A 24,151-nucleotide genomic window follows, 5' to 3' on the forward strand; every position below is an offset into this window, starting at 1 on the left:
GCCCCAGACTGGCCCCCGCCAGCACTGGTACCCAATCCTAAAGAGCTTGTCCCAATGCCCAGCTTGGACACTACCTCAAATTCTTCACTTATTAACTCAACAAGACAGTTAGATACTGCACAGCCAACTCAGGACCCTAAACCTGGCAGCATGGCGGATAATGTAACCATTCAAGACACACCTCTTTCTAAAGCAGTTATGGATGTTATTTTGGAGGCCAGGCGGCCTGGCACCAGAAAATCTTATGCAGAAAAATGGAAGAGATTCTGTGCTTGGAACCAGGCACCAAGGTATTGACACGATTGTTCCAAATATTCCTCAGATTTTGCAATATTTAACTGAGATGTTGGATAAAGGCCTTTCCTTTTCATCCATTAAAATTCATGCCTCTGCCATTTCAGCTCATTACAATACAGAACCACCTATTTTTTCTCATCCATTACTAAGGCAGTACTTAAGAGGGGCCAAAAGCATAAGACCCCCAGGGAGAGCAACAATGCCTGCATGGGACCTCAACTATGTCTTGGAAAAACTTACACTGCCTCCCTTTGAGCCAGCCTCTGTAGCTGATATAAAATTCTTATCCTGGAAAACAGCTCTGCTCCTAGCAATAACCTCTGCTAGACGAGTCTCAGAGTTACAGGCACTCATGGCTGTGGAACCTTTTATCATTTTCCATCCTGACAGGGTTTCTCTGAGGACAAACCCTACATTTATGCCTATGGTAGTGACCAGTGTGGCCCTTAACCAAACAATTCACTTGCCTACCTTTTACCCAAACCCACAGAATAAGGGTGAGAGACTTCTGCATTCTTTGGACATTCACAGACAGCTATGCTTCTACTTGGACAGAACCAAAGCTTTCAGAAAGACTGAACAACTTCTAGTAGCATATGCTGCCGGAAAGCCTATCTCAAAGCAGACTTTTTCAAAGTGGATAGGCCACTGCATTCGTTTCTGCTATTCTCAGCATGGCAAATCAGTGCCTAAGGGCATTAGGCCACATTCCACCAGAGCAGCAGCCACTTCAGCAGCCTTCCTCAGAGGAGTACCGACCAAAGACATCTTAGAGGCTGCAACTTGGAGTTCAGTGCATACTTTAACAAACTTACCTCTCTATTCTAAATCCAGGGCAGGCTTTGCCACTGCAGTTCTGCAGGGCTTGATAGCCTCTCCTTATCCTATTTAGCACCAGCCTCCCAACCATAGCTTTGGGAATCAACCCAATTGTAGTGACTGCAACAGTGAAACACGATGAACATAGTACAGTTGTGTACCTACCATAAATGTAGATGTTCAAGTGTATTCACTGTTGCAGTCCAGGTTACCCTCCCTCCATCCCCCTTTTCCTTGCTGGGACTTATCTGTGCTTCTCTATTCTATACAGCCTATGTGGTGTATTTGCTTGTAGATGAAGGAAAAGTTGTTTTTTGGTTATGCATGCTTTTTGGCATTAGTGAGCCTACCATTTTAGGGGCGCCTGACATCTGGGGCAAGAAAAACTGAAGAAAATGGCGTCGGCTGCATCTTTTATACCCCTGGCGCACTGACGTCAGGGAGGAGGCGACAGCAACCAACACCGGACCTAGACTTTGGAACTCAGGCCGACTGCGGGTAGCCTGCCAGCAGGATAACTCAATTGTAATGACTGCAACAGTGAATACACTTGAATATCTACATTTATGGTAGGTACACAGCTGTACTTTTTGAGTTTTCAATGTTTTGAATTTTCAAGATTTTTGTCTCAGTGTTTTAAATTTCAGTGTAATGGGCTTTCTAAAGTGAATATAATATATATATATATATATATATATATATATATATATATATATATATAGAATCACTACTAAATATCGAACGCCCAAAATCATGACGCTTAAAACACCGAGACCACATGCCCGAAACCCCACAATACCGAATATTTAAAACCGCAAAAATTCAAAATCGCGAAAGTTACACAACCAAACAGCACACACACACACCTCCCCCCCCCCACAAACAAGCAATGCATCCTACACTAGACATAGGCAGGGGGGAAAGCCCCCTACACCCCCCTACTTTATTATTCTAACTCCAAGATTGCACAAACAAACACACAAGGCAAACTCACACCTACACATTACAGTCCCTCACACACACACCTCAGTCACAACACACACTACACCCCACGCAAAAACACTTACACACACATACTTACCTGAACCGCAACACCAGAAGTGCTAACGCAAAATCCCTTAACATCGTGATTTTGCATTTCGCGCTTCTGGTCTTTCGGTAATGCGGGGTTTCAGTCATCTGGTCTCGTTGTTTTCAGCGTCGGGATTTTGGGCATTTGGTATTTTGTAGTGATCCTATATATATATATATATATATATATATATATATATATATATATATGCTTGCAATCAAAATGTGGAATAGCAGTTTTACCGAACTGCAATATTACGAACCATAATAGTGAATGTAGAGCTGCATTCGTTATTATGAGTTTGGCACTGTGAATGTACATCTCAGTACAGTAGGGAGTGGGGAATTTCCCATTTTCCTCTATGTAGTCCGATCTCGGAGTTGGTATATTTAAGTTGCAGGGGGTGTGTGGGGTGCAGGGGGGCTTGCCCCCTGAAAAACATAGATGCTAGTACTGACTTTCGATTCCGAAAGTTCAGTGCTGTAAATAGGACCATTGCGGTGATTATTTCCGACTTTATGAAGGGATTAGTGAGTAAATTTTCCTAGTTTCGGTTTGGTGTTGTGCATAAACGCACAATTGCCTTTCCGAATTTTGTTAGTATACTCTATATATATATATATATATATATATATATATATATATATATATATATATATATATGTGTGTGTGTGTGTGTGTGTGTGTGTGGTTTCACTTCAGAATCTCGAATTACTGAAAACTTGAACTTCATATGGTCGAGACCATATGACTGAGTTTTCAGAAACTCGAAATTCCGAAGTAAAGTAAAAAAAAAAAACACCAGTGAAACACATAATTTCTGTAGTGGAGCAAGCCCCCCTGCACCCCCCTACTTAAATATTCCAACTCCGAGATCGCGCTAAAGTGGGGAAAAGGGACATCTCCCGTTCCGCGCTGTATGCAGAAGTGCAGAACGGGAGATTTCCCATTTCCTCACTGTAGTGCAATCACGGAGATGGTATATTTAAGTAGGAAAGGTGCAGGGGGACTTGCCCCCCTGCAAAAACGTTATATTCAAGTAAATTCAAGTGTTTTTTTAACACTTTAGAATTTTGAGTTTCTGAAAACTCTATCATATGGGCTCGACCAGATGAGGTTTGAGTTTTCAGTAATTTGAGATTTTGAAGTGAAACCATATATATATATATATAAATACATATATATATATATATCTATATATATATATATATATATATATGTATATATCTATATCTATCTATATATATATATATATATATATATATATATATATATATATATAGTTCCACTTTATAATCTCGAAATACTGAAATCTCGAATTTCAGTATCTAGAGACCATAAAGTCAAATTTTTAAAATCACGAAACACCATAGCCCGAATCCGGAAATGTCGAATTCACGGTTATGGTGTTCTGGTATTTGTCACAGGATGTAGTGTGTGCAGCATGTATGGTTTACTATGTGGATTTGGTATGTAAGGTAAGTGAGTATTTTGTTAAGGTTTTAGGTATTTGTTTGAGTGTATATGAGTGTGTTTGGAAATTTTATGTATGGGTTAGGGTAGGCAGGTAAAAGTATAAGTGTTTAAGTGTTGAAAGTGGTGGTGTTTGTATATTTGTGATGTGTGTGCGCGAGGTTACTGTAGATTGTCTAGTGGTGAGTTTGCTGTCTTTTTCTGTTTGGTGCGATCTTGGAGATAGTATATATATATATATATATATATATATATATATATATATATATGTAGGGGGCGCAACCTCCCACATGGGTGGGTACAGAGGGGCTTGCCCCCCTACTTATATGTAGTATAGGTTTGTTGATTTGTGTTTTTGTGTTTGTGTGTGTTTTGTTTGTTTATTTGTTGTAGTGTGGGTAGGATTGTGTATGTGTTTTGTAGTGTATGGTGTGTTTTTGTTCACAATTTTGTGTTTCACGGTTTTGGGGTTTCGGGATTTCAAGCGTTCGACTTTATGGTCTCAAGATACTGAAATTCGAGATTTCAGTATTTCAAGATTATAAAGTGGAACCATATATATATAGATATATATATATATATATAGAGAGAGAGAGAGAGAGAGATAGATATATGTGTGTGTGTGTATAAGGAGGTGTAAGTATGAGTGTGTATGGAAAAAAGTGGGTTGAGAATGTCTGTAAAGAAGGTTTTAAGTATGTGAAATGGGCTGTAGTAGAGCTGACAGAGGATTGAATTTTAAGGGGATTTTAATGTATATGTCTTAAAGGAGTGGATAATATGTACTAAATTGTGGGAGGAGTTGAGGGAGTAATTGTAAGGGTCTGAGAGGTAGCTGGAGAGTTGGGGGTGAGAGGGCATCGAAGCGGGCAGAGAAAGAATCACAGTAGCAAGAGACAGACATTCTATGCAGGCAACTTTAACATAAGTAATGATAAAGAGACCCATTTAAAATCATGTACATTGCTAATTATGGACTAAAAAATTCTTAGTTATTAGTTGGGAAAACACAAACTCATTCTTAGCCAAAATTAAATCTGCTAATAATAAATAAACCAATAAAGTGTGAGGAGAAGGCGGTCACTGACTTTTCTTTACCCTGAATTGATGCAGTTGCTTTTACAAACAACTGAGAAAAAGATGCAAGCCTTGCTAACAAGTAATTTTTGGTTTGCTGTTCAACATTAAAAATTAATATTATGTCATCTCTCCCTAACAATTATTTTCATTTAAAAGGGGAAAGAACTGTAGATGGTGACTGATTTTATTGTTCTGGGGTCAAAGATGTTTGCAAATATGACTGCAGCCATGAAAATTAACACTCTTGCTTCTTGAATGGAAAACTACAGAAAATTTGCATAATATTTTAAAGAGCAAAGATATTACATTGTCTAAAAATCCATGTAGTCAAAGCAGTTTTTTTTTTCAGTAATATATGACTATATGAGTTGGACTACAGGAAAGGTCATGCACCAGAAAATTAATGCTTTTGAACAATTGTATTGGAGAAAACTTTTGATAATTTTGTGGACTGCAAGATCAAATTAGTCAATACTTAAGGAAATTAATCTTTGTTATTCACTGGAAGATCTGATAGTAAAACTAAAACTCGGATACTTTGGCCACATAAGGCAAAGACAGAATTCATTGGAGAAGGTACTAATGCTTAGAAGGATTGAAAACAAAAGGAAAAGTGGGTGACAAAAGGCTAAGATAGACATTATTACTGAAGTAATGACTATAAGTTTGCAGTAACGTAAAAAAGCAGTAATGGACAGACAGATATAGTGAGCTTTTTTTCCTGTAGCATCTATGGTTTGCATTGTACCACTGGATAGTGTTGTAGTTTGAATGATGTTTTGCCACATCAGGATGTGAGTGACACATTTGTATTCAGTGTTTTTGATAAATATATCCAGATTCTTTTTTTTTAATACATTGTGTGGTCTGTTGATTATATGGTTTTCCAAACAACTTTGGCAAATATCACTTCAGTACTTTGTGGTTTAAATGAAGAATTGTAGAAGCATGTAAATAATTTTCAGAGTACAGATTAAGTTTAATATTCCAAATATTTAATCTGTGCCATTCATTCTGTTTCACTTCTTAGCATGTTTTTGACCTTTGCATTTTTATACATGTAGTCTGGAGTCTGTTTTTGCTACATATTTTCTCATCATTTTATTTTCATAATTGGTATAACTTTATTTTCTAAGGCTCGAAAGACTTTGCCCGTAGACAAACTTGAACACTTGAAAGGGCAGCTGGACATTTCAACCCAGCAGGATCTGATAAGTCAACTAGAAGACATTGTCTCAAAACTGGAGCCTTTAGAGTCCGCCTGTAGCAGCAGAAGAAGCAGTATTTCATCTCATGTAAGTTTATTTGGATTCCAAAATACAGTTTGCATTCATGGCATCCAGTTTACTCTTGCTTTTTCATGCAGTGCATTTTTTTAATGTTATGAACTTGCCAGTCAGTTTATTTATGAATTATATAACAGTAAGGCTATATGAAAGAGCTATATGGTGATCTTGAAGTATTCATGTTTCTTCATTTTGAAGTCTGTGTCAGTCAGTCTTCGGTTTGAAGAGTTAGTTATTCCTTAAGAGAGTGTCCCAGAGCCTACTTGATGGCCTCTTATCCTTAGCACAGCAGGGGATAGACAATATCAAGTCTTATTGTGTGTAACATGAAAAAGGTGTTGAACATTTTTATCCAGACTCCTCTCCCATATAATTTATCACCAGACAAGTGCAAGATGTTCCTGTGAGAGAAGATTTCAAAATTTAATAGCATTTGGATTCTTTTATAATGACCTTGTTTTTAACTAAAACTGTTTTGTCCTCTTCCCAGCCTGGAAATCTAATCCCAGTCTGCAGCCTAAGTGCTCATGCATTCTGTATCACACCCACATCACCACTTGTAAGGAAGCTCTTTGTGCACTGGGTAGTTCTCTTATGCACCAGTTATTTTAACTGCCAATAGAAACAATACGAACTGGATTGACGACAGACCATCAGATTTTTTTTTTTACATGTATAACCTTCCCCTTTTGGCTAGTATAGCACTTTTCCCTGATTTGCCAAGCACACACCCACACTGTTCAGATGAAGTGGAGTGCAAATATTCTTTAACTGGGATTCCTTTTGCCTGGTCCCTTTGCATGTAGTAGCAGTCCCAGCACCCCCCCCCCCCCAGCAGTACCAAACAAACTTCCTCTCAACAGATGGAGGGTGACTGTTGGCCACTCTGTTAATTTCCTCCCCATTTATCTCTTTTAGCTACCAAGTTTGGGTTGGTTTTATCCCTTTGTGCCATAGAGCTAGCTTTTGTATTAATTGCAGTGTATGCAGAAGCCTGCCTGGCACCACACCAAGGAGGGCTGGAGCACTAACTGTGACCCAGTTGGGTGGGGTGTGATTAGCAGCCACAGGACTGGAGGAGCCAGACGGAGGGGGTGGATTTGAATGTGCTTGGTCAGCTTGCCTTTCCTAAGGGGTGGAAGGGTTTATTGTTTGTTCAGGAGTACACTGTGTAGTGCAATCTCCCTGGAGGAAACTAAAGAGACCGCCATCTGATATACCTAATAAAATGGAACCCAGTGAAGCAGTATACACTTAGGGGCAGTTTCAGTTAAGGAAAAGGATTTAGTTGCCTGCTTTAAGTCTAGAGCTCAGAATAGTGTAATACAAGAGCAAGGGGGCATATTCTGATTGTGAAGTTGCAATACCAATTATCATCCCCCCATTCCTGTATTATAGCAACCTTATTTGTTTACTGCTTGGTTAGCGAAATAGTAGGCCAGTTCTGAAGGACCATTTCAGCCACTGCCAGAGAGATGCAAAGGAGTGCTTAGCAATACAGAGATACTGCAGTAGGTATTGGAAAAGAAGTGTTTGTATTTGCACAACAACAAATATCCTAAAAGTGGTGCAGTTTGGATTAACTCATTCCCTACATTACAGCTATGTAATTTTGTACTGTGCCTTCCAGTAGCTACATTTCTGAGTGTTCTGACAGAATCAGTTGTAGTGTCACAGTTCAAACAAATGTTGATATTAATATGTTGTTTATAATTTAAAATCGCAATAAAATCATGCCTATCAATAAAATAATCCTGCCCTTTTACCAACCCCATTACCATGTCCCCTCCTAATGCAGTCAAATTAAGCAAACATCAAAAACATTAGCACACTTAAACATCTCTTAAATGTAATTCTCAAGTAAATTTTAACTGGATAAAATATGCATATGCCTCGTTACCTGTCTGTGTGCTGAAAATTACAGTGGAGGAATATAGGTACAATGTAAAATAGTGCTGAATGTTCTGCTGATGTGTGTGAACTTAACGTGCTGTATATATTTATACAGAGTATTTAACATGGTGAATACCTGTTAGTTATATATGCCTGAGTATTATGTAGTGCTTTCTAGCTGTTATCTCATGCAGATGTATGTAATGTGGAAATTTTCTTCCTGGCCCTCCAGAAAATGGACTTTGTCCAGTCAGGCTTCCCAGTAATCAGAATCAAATAAATTATTCTTATCTATAGATCATTAAGGGTTACTTAAGAAAAGTAATTGTTCAGTGCAAGCAAATCTTTGTAGTGGTAAGCTTCAATAAATTCTAAGTTTTAAATTGGATTTTAAGTCACAATAAACACAGTAAGTATTCGGTTTTATAATGTTTTATAAATGGCTTACAATACCTCAGTAACTCTTCAAGTTGTTCCCACACTTTTAGTATTTTGTTCGTCTAACTGTGACCTTTTACATGAGGCTAATGGACTGGGATAATATTGGAGATCATGAAGAAACACACTCATATATGTGCTTATCGTAGCTATAGTAGATTTATAGCTGATTAGAATCTGAAGGAAGACTGTATAGGTTATGGCATTCTTTGAAACAAAAATCTACTCAAATGTTTTCTTTGATGTTACCACTTGAATGTTCAGTTCACTGTGTAAAGTAATAAGCCATGTTTTACAAACACAGTTGACTATAATTCATTGTGTAGTAACAGTCTGTGGATGTTTTATTCTTATCTCATGTCATTTCTGGTATCTGGTCGAGGGTTATGTTGTAAGACCTTTGAAGCACACAGCCTTTTACAAATGTGTTTTCATGAGTATGAGGTATGTAGTAGATATGTTGCTGTATTTTTATGCGGACATATGGAAGTATAATTATTTTGTGTTGTAACTGTGTTATGAAAGAAACGTTTAGATGTATAGGATGATAACTTCAATGCGAAAACTAAACTGAGTTTCTGTTCCACTTCTGTAACTTTCAGTATTCATCATGTTCATCTCTGCTGCAGTAGCCTTAGCTGTGTGGGTTGTATCCTGCATAGGACAGAACAGCCAGCCAGCTTCCAAAGCTTCAGGGCACCTTCCACACTCCCAGACCATCAGTCAGCTTGAGCTGAGCTGACTAAAAATAAAGGTTTGGGCACCAAGCCCTTCAAAGCTTTCCTATCTCAAAAGAGTGCACTCCTCTAAGGCTTTTGAGGATTGACAGTCTGCATAAGCTTTTCCTTTCCTGGGCAGATAAGTTCCATTTTTAGAAAAAAAAATTCCATTTTAAAATTTGTTTATTTAACAACACTTTTCTCTTCTGGAAAGTTATTTTAAAACAAGGAGTTTGTGTTTTAACAGACTGTCTCTAGACTGTATTGTACTTTTAAACGGGAGTACTCTTGTTTCCTGTAGGTTTAAAAGTGAGTCATTGAAAACCATTTTTTCTGTGGAGAAATTGTGTTTATCATACGTTTTGGGGCTGGCAAAGTGTTTTAAAGTGCTTTTACTGTGGTTTTATGTGGAAAAAGTGACTTTAAAAGCTTTTGCTGCCTGTTTTTCCCAGGAAAGGGGCACCATTTTCGGTTTGCCATGGAACAAACTAACAGTCCCATGGTAGGTCCTTCTACCAGCAACAAAATGAAAAGGTTAAGCCTTTGCTACCATAGCAGGCTAGCAATTTGCTTCAGCTGCAGGTGGGTGACTCTTCTCTGGCCATTAGTTTTAGCTCAAACCACTCATCTTTTACTCCAAATCCCTCTGGTGTAGCACCTACAGTCACTTTGGACCAGGGGTTAGCCATATCCCCTGTTTTTGAGGTCCCCTCAGTGGGTAAGGGAGAGCCGCTCTTGTCAGTCATGGGCGAGAGAACAGGGAGGGCTTCCTTGATGTCCTTCAAGGATGCATCTGCAGTCCTTACAAATGGGTTGTCCTGTCGTCAGGCAGCCCTTCGGTCGGCCGGATTCCAAAGTCTGGGTCTGGCCTCGGCTGGTGTCGCACTTCACCCGACGTCACAGCTGCAGTTATTCGGATATAAAGGCATCAGCCGACGCCATTTTCCTCAGTCTTTCTTGCCGCGTGGCGCCCGAAGCAGAAGCTGTTCGCAAGTGCCGGTCGGTCAGAACCAGAGATTACTACTACCGAATTCTTCTACTACTACCGAAGACTTCTAAAAAGCTAAGTACCCTGTTGGGGACTCTTTCTTGCCTCAGCCGATGTCAGAAAAAGTGAATAACTGTTTAACTTGTGGGAAACAAATACCTCATAAAGATTTCCACTCTTACTGCTTACCTTGTTTAGGCCCAGACCACGACGTAGTAGCTTGTCTAGCCTGTGCTTCTTTTAACCGACGGATGCTTAGACGTCGGTCAGAATTTGCTGAGGAGTTTTTCGGCTCCGATTTTGCTTACATTATGCCGTCGGATCCTCCGACTACACAAATATCAAAAAAGCGCAAGGAAAAGGACCGACACTCGCGGTCTGCGGTTTCGGCCAAAACCGCGGTTAGGCCAACCGCGAGTGTCTCGGTTTCGGCTGAAACCGAGCAAGCGGTTCTTCCTTCAGCCGAAAACTTACCTCCTACCGAGGCCTCTTCCAATCTCGTGGAATCGGCTTCTGATTTACCTTCTGCTCTTGCAGTTTCTCAGGAATTATCTGACACTATCCCCTTGGATATCTCCACCCCTGCACGTGGAGCTGCTAGGCCACCTGCATCCATGTCCATTAAGGCTTTTGCCAGGGCTAAAGCAGCTAAAACTACTAAATCTGTGCCTGCTAAGACCCCCTCTCACAGGCCTAGCTCTAGTTCACAAATGCTTAGTCTAGCAGAGGATCTCATTTCTTTAATCCGGGGATCCCAATCTCACACAGACAGGGCCTCTCACCCACCTCCAGAGAAGAGGCCTAGAGCAGAGCACTCTGAACTAGTTTCTACAGATGATTCCTCTGATGATTCAGATAATACTAACCCTCCAGAGGCTTCTTTCTCCCCTTATGAAGACTCTGATGCTGAAGAGTCCATCCTTCTGCCCCTCCGCCTGAGGAATTTTCCTTTGGGGAAACCTTGCATGCTATGAGGGAACAATTTCAGTGGCAGGGCCAGGATTTCTCAGACTCTAGAAAGAGGCTTAGAACCTTTCTGCATTTACCACAACATAGGCCTTTAGCCATTCCTCCAGTTCTCTCTGTTGTAGATGATGCATTTAATGATGCTTGTACTGCTCCTGATTCACTTCCACCAGCCCCTGCTAAGCCCGATAGGTACTACAGGGTTCCGGATACTCATCACCATTTGTATAAGGCTCCTTTTGCAGATCCCGAGACTATCTCCCAGGGTCCTAAGGCTGTAGCAGCTACCTCTGCCAAAACCCCTCCCTCTGAAAGGGAATCCAGGTCCTTAGAGATGGGGTAAAAAAGTTTACACTTCTGCTACTCTTTCAGCTAGAGCATTGAACTGTCAATTCCACATGATCCAGTATCAAGAATTTATGCTAGACCAGTTAACCAAGAAGTTGTCCTCAGATGAACCATTAGACAAAAAAATCTGTTCAGGAAATGGTACATAACATTCAGCAGGTCAGTAATCATTCCTTAAAATGCGGCTATGATGCACTGGAAGCTTCCTTCAGATCAGCCATGACTGGCACAGTTATCAGAAGGCATGCATGGTTAAAAGAGCAGGCCTTACCAGACCATGTGAAATCCAAATTACTAGATGCTCCCATGGACAAGATCAATTTGTTTGGCTCTCCTGCACAACAGGTGCTGAAGAAGATGGAAGAGAAGGCAAAATCTGTCCAAACAGTGAAAGATTTCTTACAGGTCCAACCTCCAAGGTTTAGCAGGAATTGGCCCTCCAAGAATTGGTCCTTTCCAGACTCCTCCAGAGCCTAGAGAGGCAGGAATAGGCGTTCAAGAGGCCGAAGTCAATCCAGGGGTGCCTACAGGGGACGCCAGTGGCAGGGTAACAACCAGCGAGGTGCAGCCACGGACACAGCCAACACCACTACTACAGGACAATCACAGTGACTTGGCTCTAGCACCGCCTACCAGGGAACAACTAAAAGCACCCTTGGGCGGGAAGCTAGCTTTATTTTCAGTAAACTGGCATTACATCACAAGAGACAAGTGGATTTTGCAGACAATAGACCAAGGTTACAGGTTTCACTTCCATACTCTACCAGGGAAGAGAGGAATGTCAAACCTACCTCCAAATCAAAGGGCAGAAGCTCTAAAACAAATATCTCAATTATTAAACATGAGAGCTGTGGAAAAGGTACCATCTATGGAGCAAGGACAGGGATTTTACTCCAGACTCTTCCTGGTACCAAGAAAAGAAAGCAAATGGAGACCTATTCTCGACCTGTTCGCTTTAAACACATTCATCATTGTTCCAAAATTCAAAATGCTGACCCTACAGCAGCTTCTTCCCATGCTGGGCAAGGAGTCTTGACTGGTAACTCTAGATCTCAAGGAGGCATACCTGCACGTCCCCATACGACCAAATTGCAGAAGATACCTCAGATTTCTTGCAGGAACAGAGCATTATCAATTCTCAGCATTGCCCTTTGGCTTATCTACTGCGCCCAGAGTGTTCACGAAATGCCTGGCATCAGTAATTGCTCATTGCAGGCTCCGGGGAATCCAAATCTACCCTTACCTGGATGACTGCCTGATACAAGCGGACAACAAAATCAAGTTAGCAGAAGACTTGAAAAGGGTCATTTACCTTCTACAAGCCCTGGGATACACAGTCAATATAAACAAGTCAAGGCTGATACCATCCCAAAGGATAACTTTCTTGGGTGCAAAGCTGGACACATCGAAGCAAATGGCATTCCTAACAGTAGAAAAACAGGAGCAACTCCCTCTATACTTCTTGGCATTAACAAAGCAGAACCATCTAACAGCAAGAAAAGTCCTGCAAGCCTTGGGTTTCATGGCATCCTGCATAATATTGGTTCCACATGCCAGACTGCATATGAGAAAGTTACAGTGGTACCTAAGGAATTTATGGTCTCAGCACAAGCACAGCCTAGAAACCCTAATTCCAATAATTCCATGCCTGAAGCAAGAATTCCAATGGTGGGCTCAGGCCTGTCAATCAAACAAAGGATTGCCCTTCCACAACACTCAACCAAGCCAAACCATTACCACGGATGCCTCAGACCTCGGTTGGGGGGCCCACATGCTGGACAAGTGCATACAAGGCTTATGGACTCAAGACCAGCTGCACCTACACATAAATCGAAAGGAAATGCTGGCAGTAAAACTGGCAATTCAGACATTCAGACCATTTCTTCGACAAGGTCAACTGTTGATAAGGACAGACAACACCACAGTTATGTGGTACATCAACAAACAGGGAGGCACACATTCGTACCCTCTATGCCGGATGGCAATGGATCTCTGGAATGTGACCCTGAGTTACAACGTTCAGTTACAAGCAATTTTTGTACCAGGAAAAGAAAACATTCTAGCAGACATACTAAGCAGGACTACCACGGATGCCCACGAATGGATGCACATCTTCAAAACCATTACAAGAAAATGGGGACTCCCTCAAATAGACTTATTTGCATCCCCACGCAATCACCAACTAAAGAAATTCTGCACAAGGACGTACCACCCACTTGTTTGGAAGGTGGACTCCCTATCTTTCAGTTGGAAAAACCTGACAGCATATGCATTCCCACCACTTCCTTTGATGCACAAGGTGCTATTGAAGATCAAAGAGGACCGTCCAAGGATCATCCTGATAGCTCCAGACTGGCCAAGACAACATTGGTACCCATTACTGAGGAGCATGTCTCGGGAACAAATATGGCACCTACCTCTTGTTCCCTTGCTGTTAACACAAAACAACTACAACACCCTGCATCCAAACCTGAAAACACTGCAGCTAACTGCCTGGAACATTGCATAAGAACAAATAACCCAAATTTATCCCAAAGGGTAAAAGACATTATCTTGGAGTCTCGCAGACCCTCAACAAGGAAAAATTATTCAGCAAAATGGAAAAGATATTCCATTTGGAGTACTGAAAAAGGAGAGAATGTGTCACTGGTAAACATAGCCAACATCCTGGAATACTTGGCAGAGCTCTTCCACAAAGGTCTGTCCTATTCTTCCATTAAGATTCATGCATCAGCTATTTCAGCAGAATACGACTTGGATCCTCCAGTTTTCTCACATCCTCTGCTCAGGCAGTTTCTGAGAGGAATTAAAAATGTAAAACCTCCTAGGAAACCACCATTGCCAGCATGGGACTTGAACTTTGTACTAGAAAATTTGACACTCCCTCCATTTGAACCAGCAGCAACAGCAGATTTACAATACTTATCATGGAAAACTGCTTTCCTACTGGCAATCACTTCAGCAAGAAGGGTATCTGAGCTACAGGCATTAATGGCAGTACAGCCCTTCCTGATCTTCCATCAAGATAGAGTGTCCATGAGAACAAATCATACCTTTATGCCTAAGGTGGTCTCCAAAGTATCTTTGAATCAGGCTATCCACCTACCTACATTCTTCCCCAACCCACAGAACAGGGGAGAAAGACTGCTGCATACCTTGGATGTGCATAGACAATTACGCTACTACCTGGACAGGACCAAGAGCAATAGAAAAACTGACCAGCTACTGGTAGCATTTGCAACAGGAATGGAAGGAAAAGCAATTTCAAAACAGACAATCTCTAAGTGGATAGGAAATTGCATTAGATTTTGTTACTCCTACCATGGGAAGAAAACTCCAGAAAACATCAGGCCTCACTCTACAAGGGCTACAGCCACTACCACAGCTTTTCTTCGAGGAGTGGCTACCAAAGACATTTTAGAGGCTGCTACTTGGAGCTCCGTGCATACATTTGCCAAGCATTATAATTTACCTTTATACTCTAGATCCCGAGCAGGTTTTGCCACTGCTGTTTTGCAAGGGATCCTAACTACACCATAATTTCATTTCTCCTCCTCCCCCAGTTTGGCTATGGTATTCTACCCATTTGTAAGGACTGCAGATGCATCCTTGAAGGACATAGTACAGTTTTGTACCTACCATAAATGTAGATGTCCGATAGGAATGCATCTGCAGTTGGGATTACCCACCCTCCTTCCCCTCTGTGGTACTCCTAGGGTATTTGCCCATCTTGTAGCTAGCTGGGGGAATCTATTATGGTGTATTTGTTTGTATATACATGTACATACATGCTTATTTTTGAATTTGCTCTCCACTATTTGGAATCATTTGCATTTATCCAAATTTAGCCTTCCTAGAGGGCACCTGGCATCTGGGGCAAGAAACACTGAGGAAAATGGCATTGGCTGATGCCTTTATACCCAAATAACTGCAGCTGTGACGTCGGGTGAAGTGCGACACCAGCCGAGGCCAGACCCAGACTTTGGAATCTGGCCGACCGAAGGGCTGCCTGACGATAGGACAACCCATTTGTAAGGACTGCAGATGCATTCCTATCTGACATCTACATTTATGGTAGGATCAAAACTGTACTTTTTGTCTGAATGTTATGCCCATCTGTGGGGAACTGATGCTATCATGAATAGCAGCATTGGCCACACTTTTCTTGTCAATAATAAGCTGCAAACTAAACATGTATCTGTTACTCAAGTTTCTTTACTGGGCCTGCTTCAGTGTTTATAACTAAAGTAGTTACTGGTAAAAGAAAATGGGATACCTCTTTTCCTAAAGAAATTCAAGATTCTGAATCTGGACAGGAAGATGAAGGAACAGGCACAGGGTTTTCTCCTCAAATTTCTGATTCAGACTCTGAGGAGAGCTTAGTTTCTGAATCTCTCTGCAGGGTTTCTCATTCTCTGCAAATATTTCCAGAATGTGCCAGTGTTTTCACTGGGAGAACACTGAAATTTCTCAGTCCCTCAGAAAACACTATGAACTGTAACAGAAAGATTTTCCAGAACCTTCACACATTCCTCCAGTTCTGTCAGCATTTTGTGGATGTGTGTTACTGCCTGCAATTTTCCTGATAGTAAGCCAGCTGCCCCTAAAAAGGCAGATAGGATATGTAAAGTTCCTCAGTCTTTTAAGTTTGTATACACTCTTCCTAAACCTGACCCAGCTATAACTTTAGTTAAAACCACCGCTGCTGAATTTTTAGGTAATTCCAAACCTACTCTTTCAGGTAGCATTGAGAAGATTGCTGATTATTATGGGGGAAAGGATATGCTTCTGCAACTTTGATTTTCAGAATTTTGAATTGATAGGCTCATATATTAATGGTTGTTCTGATTAATTGTGAAAATAGGAGGAATGTTTTGTCTGCAATTTCTTCTTATGAGGAAAAAATTGCTTTAAATAATTTAGTTACCACTGGTACTGTTTTGAAGAGATTCACATGGCTGCATTCTCACAACCTCCTAGATGATGATAAAAATGAGATTTTAAATTCTCCTTTGGGTGGTGATTTAGTTTTTGGCCGTTCTTCTGCAGAGGTGATCAAAAAGTGTGATGAAAGGAGTAAGCTGATATGGGGAATCTCTAAGATTTTTCAGTCCTCCTTTGCCAAATTTTCTAAGTGATTCCGTAACCTCTCATCCAGTTTTGGCAAGTAAGTAAATAAGTAAGCTTTCTCAACAAAATGCAGATAAGTAATTGTTTAAAATAAATATTAATTACTGTTAGATTTTGATGGTCTCCACCGTCACATTAGTTCCCTTGGCAAGATACTACATGAGAGTGTTACAGTGGACTCTTGCAGTCCAGTGGTCACAAAGTGTGTATCCCCACCATGCCAAAATTCACCTCACACAAGTTTGCAGAGATCAAATCAAATGGTGGGTAATCTCCCCATCAGTAATGGAGGGAAGACATTTTTGTCCACTAATTCCTCTGGCCACAGTAACCACAGACACTTCCCCTCAGGGTGGGGATTCCTTTTGAGAGGAAGACCGTTCAAGGTGCTTGGTCACCCTTAGAGGCCAAACTTCACATCACTATGTTTAGATGAGAGCAGTCCTCTTAATGGTGTAGGCCTTTCAAGACCTCCTCCCCAAGGGTATGATTTCCATTCAGATAAGGCAATATGGCAGTAGTTTGTTACATCAATAAAAAGGTGAACATGATCATATCCACTTTGCCGGGAGGCCATGAGAGTGGCAGTGGGCGATGTCTTCCCATTATTTTCTGATAGCAGTGCTCCTCCCAGGGACATCAGATGTGCTAGCGGACAAGTTGAGCAGGTCAATTCTACTGCCTCATAAGAGGTCCTTCAGCGAAGCAGTGGTGACAAAGATTTTCATCCACTAGGACCAACCGTGCTGTGACCTTTTTGCCTCATACCTGAACAAGTAGCGCAGCAGTTACTTTGACCTTATCCATCCACAGGGACAGTCACCAAGGGATGTTCTAGTTCACAGTTGGCTCTCAGGTCTCCTTTATGCCTTTCCCTTGATTCCAGTATTGACGATTTTTTTTTTCAAAAAGCCAGGAGGTGCAAGGCCACAGTAATCCTCATTGCCCTGTTTTGGCCATGACAGGTTTGGTCCTCCTTTCTGTGGCTTCATCTTTGGATGTTCAGTCCCAGTTCAGATCTACCAAGCCACCCGGTCCTCTCCACATAAACTATTGCACTCTGACCATACCTCTCCATCCTTTCCTTCTACTTCAAACAACAAAGAGTTTATTGCCACTCAATTCAACACTCATTTTATCCAGTCAGTTCTATCGCTAATCAATAACCATTTCACTTCACTTTTCTAACCTCTATTCTTGAAAGCAGTACACTGTCTTCTAGTTTTCAGCCCGTCCCAACATCAACCATTGATGAGCCCTAAAGTGGACCACATGGTTACTCCAATTATGACAATAGACAGAGATGCTAGGCTTTCCTTATTTCTGGTTTGTATTATTTCTGCTTCACAAAAACAGTCAACCAAAAAGATGTATCAAAGCGAGTGGAAAAGATTTTCTATTTGAGCTTCTTCAAGTAGATTGGATCCTTTTTCTGATCCTCTCCCATCAGTCTTAGATTTCCTGTCAGAACTTTTTCATTCAGAAAGGGTCTAACTTCTCATCTGTCAATGTGCAAGTGGCTGCCATTTCAAATTTTCACATAAGGAATAATGACTTATCTTTGTCTCTCTCTCTCTCTCTCTCTCTTAATATTTTCAAAGCTTTTCTCAGGGGGTGCTTGCTTTCTCAGACCCCTCCCCCACACTTAGAGATCCAGTTCCCCCATGGGACATCAGTGTCATGCTTCAAGCCTTAACCCAAAAATGCTTTGAACAAGCAGCTTCAATGGATGTCAAGTGTCTTTCATGGAAGATCATTTTTCTGGTTGCAATTACATCCACTAGACAGATTTTTGAATTTAAAGCACTAGCTTGCAAACGACTGTACCTCATTTTCCATAAAGACAGACTAGCATTGAGAACAAATTCCTCCTTCCTACCAAAGGTGACATCCAAAGTAAATTTTAAGCAGTTGATTTACCAGTCTTTTTCCCCCAGGTTCTCAAACAAAGGGGAATATTTGCTGCGCACACTAGATGTTCACAGACAGCTCAGATTTTATTTCCATTGTACCAAGGATGTAACAGTCAGATCAACTATTTGTATCCTTCTCTAAAACAAAATTGTCGAGAAGTTTATAAAAAGTTACAATTTCTAAATGGCCATCAGACTGCATTCCTTTTGTTTCTAAGGACTCTACATATGAAACCAAAAACCCATTCCACGAGAGCATTAGCTACTTCTATGCCATTCATGAAGAGAATTCCCATTGATGACATTTGTGCAGCAGCAACATGGTCCATGGTTCACACCTTTGTATCTCATTACAAATTGGACATGCATTCCAGAGCATGTTCATCCTTTGGTTCCACTGTTCTCAGGAATGCCCTTCATTGATGCCACCCAGGTGCTGTTTGCAGCTTTGGAATCTGTCCCATGGGTTGAATTGGATGTAAATTGACAACATCAGATATGAAAGCTCTGTACTTACCATAACGCTAGATCTATGTTCTCTTATTTTTGTCTGGTTCAACATCCCCTCCTCCTTCCCCCTTCTGCTGTTGTCACTGACAGATTCTGGTGACCAGTCTGACCTCACCCAAGACCTTGTCTGTTAAGAATTTCCTTTTATACCTTATTGTAGTATTAACATGTTCTTCACCTATGACACCTTAAAGGTTTATTCAGTTATAGGAGGGTAGTAGTGTTAGGTATAAGTCAGCAAACTTGATCTGAGGTAATTCAGTGGAGAGGATGGAATTATGAGTAGGGGAGGAGTTAGAGGCTCAGATCCAGAGCTTTAGAAGAAGGTGCCAAGGTCATATTTGGTTGGGTCTAACAACCCAAAGGTTGAACTGGATGAAAATGAGGCAACACTGATATGTCATTATGGTAAGTGCATAACTTTTGTTTTCTTTGGTCCCAGCACCAACATCCTTTGTTTTCTCAAATCCCAGTGCTGGGGTTTGTCAGAAGAGAAATCATTAAATCCAGGTCTTCCCTTCTCCCTTCCTTTTCCTCCCCTTCTCCCTTCCTTTTCCAAAGCAGTCAGTCACAACAGACACCTTGGATTTTGCTTGAGGAGCATTTTCAGGAGGGATAAAAGTGCAAGGTGTGTGGGACACCAAGGGCAGATGCAAGTACATAAATATAAAAGAGATGCTTGCCCTAATCAAGGCACTCAAGTTTCTGAATCATGTTTGGTTCCCAGGACCTCTTCAAGTTGTTACAGAAAATACCATAGTCATGTGGTACATCAGCAAGCAAAGGGGGGACAAGGTTATACTACCTTTGCAGTGTAACCATGTTATCCTGGGTTATAGCTTCACAGCACAGTCTCATTATAGGCCTCCTACATTCTATTGAGCAAAATTGTGTGCAGACAAGCTGAGCAGGACAAGGATAGATCCTCTTGAATGGAAACTAGATCAGGGGATCTTCCAAGATTTTATCTATCTATGGGGAGTTCCCAAAGTAGACTTGTTTGCCTCCTGCCTTAACAATCAGTTGTCAAAATTCTACTCCAGGACTCCATGCACGAAAGCCTTGAAGACAGATGCCTTTTCTTTTCCTTGGGCAGGAATTTTCCTATATGCTTTTCCACCCTTTCTACAGATATGCAGGGTACTTCTGAAGTTTTGGAGGAAATCCTCCAGGCTCATTGTGGTGACTCCGTTCTGGCACAGGTAACTGTGTCCTCCCTTCTTCTGGAAATGACCAGGGGCAAGACTAGATCTAGTCACACAAGAACAGGGGTGTTTGATGCACCCAGACCCCAATCAACTTTAGTTGACTGTATGATAGGTTCTTAATTCCCTTTAGGCACCTGTTTACTGAGGATGTGCAGCAGTTACTAATGGTGGCAAGAAAGCCTAGTGATAGAAAGTCATACATTAGTAAATGGAAAATGTTTTCTAGTTGGTACCAGCAACATAACCAGCACCCATTCAGGGCCACTTTTTCTCTGGTTTTATAGTATTTGTGTGAGTTGCTATCCTATGGTCTTTCTTACTCCTCCATCAATGTTCATTTATCAGCTATTTCAGCATGTCTGCCCATGAATCCTCCACTTTCAATGCATTCTCATTTCAAAATGTTTTTGAAAGGGGTTTTGCATAAGAGACCTCCAAGAAAACCAGTGGCTTCTCCTTGGGATCTTAATTTTATGTTAGAGAGGCTAACACTTGCTCCATTTGAGCCAGCCAACCTGGCTGACTTGAGGTTCTTAACATGGAAAACAGTTTTACTTATTGTTCTGACCTCCGCAAGAAGAGTATCTGAGTTGCAGACTGTTATTGTGTCAACCCTATCTTATTTTCCACAGAGACCGGGTTTCTCTGAGGAATAATCCATTTATGCCTAAAGTGGTATCATAGTTTACTTTAAGCCAAACTATCCATCTCCCCATTTTCTTTCCTGAACTTAAAAATGGGGGAGAAAGAAAATTCCATACCTTGGATGTCCACAGACAACGAGGGTACTATCTTGATATAACTAAATCTTTCAGATCATTTGTTCATTTCTTGTGACTGTAAGAAAAAGGGACAATCTTTGTCAAAACAGACTAATTCCATATGGTTGTCTAAAGCTGTTACCTTTTGTTATATTCACCACAACAAAACTATTCCAAGCAGGGCCAATGATCACTGTACCAGGGCCTTGGCTTCATCTGTGCTTTTTTGGAAAGGGTTGCATTCTAGAAGTATTCTAGATGCAGCAACTTGGTCCTCTGTTATTACTTTTATAAAGCACTACAAGTTTGATTAATTCGCTAGGTCTAGGTCAGGCTTTGCTAGGACCATTTTCTATGGCTCCTGGACACTTCTCCTTCTAAATTTAGTAAGCTAAGATAATCTACTCATATAGCTGAGGCTACTGCAGCAGTGATCAAATGTGATGAACAAAGTAGTTGTGTAAGTAAACTTACCATAACAGTAGATGTTTGAATTATCACTGCTGCAGTAGCTGCTCCCTCCCTCCATCCCTCTTGTTTTTTAGTCTGTTTGTGCCAGGGTGTGGACATTTATTTTTTGCTATTCTAGCATTGTGCTTTCAGGGCTTAGCCCCCCCTCTGTCTCTCATCATGAATGTTCTGAATAGCTAGGCACCCAAACCTGTCTCTTTAGTCAGCTCATGTTGAGCTGACTAATGGTTTGGGCTTATGGAAGGTGCCTTAGAAGTTTTGGAAGCTGTCCAGCTGTTATATCCTATGCAGGATATAATCCATATAGCTAGGGCTACTGCAGCAGTAATCATTTGAACATCTACTATTATGGTAAGTTTACTTATACAACTGTACTTTCTTCTTTTTTTAAGTTATTTTGATGAGTAAATGTGACTGAAATAATTTAATTTGTCCACAGTAACAGCAATTAACAGTTGAATAAGCTGTTATAACTTCAGTTCACATTTCCTTTATTATGAGCTGTACACACTGCAATTGACTGTTACCATAGGCTAGGCTTTGATCTCATACATGCTTTCACACTAGACCATGTAAGAGTATAAGGCTCCCTATTGTATTTTTGAGGCTTGTAGGTTCAAATCTTGGAATTATGAAAACATGGCTACATAAATGTCATACATTAAATGCTGAACCTGGCTGTTCTTCTTCAGTTATTGTCTGTGGGGGCAAGCCCCCCCCCCCAGTACCTCCAAAATGTGTGTGGGGCAGTTGACTTTGAGATTTCCATATCATTAAAGAAGAGTGAAGAAATGTCAGTGTCAGACTTAATATGGCTGCATTTTCACTCATTCATTCTTGCTATTTCAAGACTCGCACTAGCATGTCTTGAATATCAAGCAGTTACCCAGAGCATCAGTATGTTAATTGATTGCTACAGGAAGAGACATAGTAAAGAAGTGAGCTGCGTTGTGGCTTAAGACTAGCAGGTAAAAGTGGACTGCATTTTTCCCTTAAAAAGGAGTATTGATTGTAGCTAAAGTTTCATGTTTTATTTTATATATGTAAAACTCAGTAGTTTTATATCCTGACTTATTTATTTAATTGCAGGAAAGTTTTAATATCTTAGACTGTGGCATTTACCGGGTTATTAGTCGGAGAGGCAGTCATTCTGATGAAGACTCATCTTCTCTATATAGTCAGACACTGTCAGAAGATGATAGACTGAAAGAATTTTCCATGACTCAAGAAGAGGAGCAAGCAGAAATGGGTAAGTTTGGTGATTATGTTCAAGCTATCAGTTCTGAAGACTGTGCTGTTTGTTATTACAAATTAATTACATTGGTATGTCTAAATTTAGTCATAACTGTATTTTCTGGTTCACTAACTAAATATCCTGTCATCAATGCTGTCCAAGAAGTTGTGCAGAAAAATATTATTGGGTGCTTATATACATGATTGATGCTGTATAATAGGTTAATCTAAAAGCTTTTAACTTGGCTTAAATTCAAACAGTATAAAAAAATATGCATTTTGCAGTTAGAAGCTGTATGAGAATTGCAAAAATTGTAATGGTGCTAGATACGGATGCGAACCACGCTGGAGAAAAATACCTAGGTCTATAATAAGGAGACCTGTGTACCTCTTAGTGCAATGCAAAGCATATACTCTGTACTAATATCAGTAATAGTTATGGGTTATACTGTGATTTTTTTTTATGGAAATAAAGATGATGTAGTCCAACTGCTGACACAGAAGTATAATGGAAATGTATACCGCTTACAAATTGTGTTTGATGGAGGTGAGGCAGAAAAGACTAACTAAAGGCCTGCTATTGAGCAGGATACAAATGATGAAAACTGAGATGCTTTGTTGAGCTTTACAAGGGGCTAGATGTAAAACTATTAATTGCATACTACCTTGAACATTCTAGAGAGATGTGTATGTATGCAACACCTAAAGTAATTCCTGCTGTGGAGAAAATGCAAAATACCAGTATTTGGACTGTGTTGGGCAACTAGCTATCATCCTTTCTTCCTTTGATTTTCACCTATGGAGATTCTGCTGCCCATAAATAGATACATGAACTCTAGAAATAGAGAATCCAGGATAGTTTAGAGGAGTCCAGGTCTTCAATAGAGGTAGAGGAAATCTGTTCTGTGTGTTTGTTGTGGCGGGTGGGTATGAGTAACCAGGGAATGCAAGAAATCAGCAGGCTAACTAAGTACAAATTCAGACGAAAAGAAAATGACTTTTTTTTATGTTCATACAGGGCTTTGGTGCTTCAGTACTAGGGACATTTCCACAGGGTATGCCTTAAAAATACATTAGGAATTTTTGGGATGCAGAAAAGTACAGCTGAGTTGATTTTAGAATAAACAGGAGGAAAAGAACAGCTACAAAATTTCCTGAGTGCAAAAGCCAGTATTGTGTTGAGAGAGTGGGATCGACCGATCACTCCTCCTGAACACTTTGTGCCCAGGGCAGTTGGCCATCTTGCCCTGCCGTAGCAATGCTACTGCCTGTGTGAGCTGCATGCAAGGATAAAAGTGAGACTGCAGCGGTTAAAATGTATACATTTAATGTCAGATCAGCAGACCATTTGTCATAATAGATGAACATTGTAAGATGGGATATGTATTTTTATTTATTTTATTTTCCTGTTAGCTAAGAAAGCCCATCAGGTACAAGTATCTCTTCGCAGGAAAGAACTTGGGAGCACTGGTATGGTTAAATGGTGTGTGCCAGTCACACAATGCAGGTGGAGATTAAGGGACTTAAATCTAAGACTGTAGGATAT

At 40.6% G+C, this 24,151-nt stretch overlaps 1 protein-coding gene across 2 annotated transcripts in view; it reads left to right on the forward strand.

Moving 5' to 3' along the window:
- Positions 1-24,151, forward strand: part of HPS5 (HPS5 biogenesis of lysosomal organelles complex 2 subunit 2) — a 1,422,788-nt gene that overhangs the window by 651,963 nt on the left and 746,674 nt on the right. For both annotated transcript variants that reach the window (XM_044059074.1, XM_044059075.1), the window contains exons 11-12: positions 5,878-6,036; positions 22,462-22,621. In XM_044059074.1, coding sequence (XP_043915009.1) covers positions 5,878-6,036; positions 22,462-22,621 — 319 coding nt within the window. The remainder of the gene's footprint in view (positions 1-5,877; positions 6,037-22,461; positions 22,622-24,151) is intronic.

This window comes from Protopterus annectens, chromosome 17.part0 (assembly GCF_019279795.1).
Source record: "Protopterus annectens isolate FY-2018-M chromosome 17.part0, PAN1.0, whole genome shotgun sequence".
In the NCBI taxonomy this organism is placed as follows: domain Eukaryota; kingdom Metazoa; phylum Chordata; order Ceratodontiformes; family Protopteridae; genus Protopterus; species Protopterus annectens.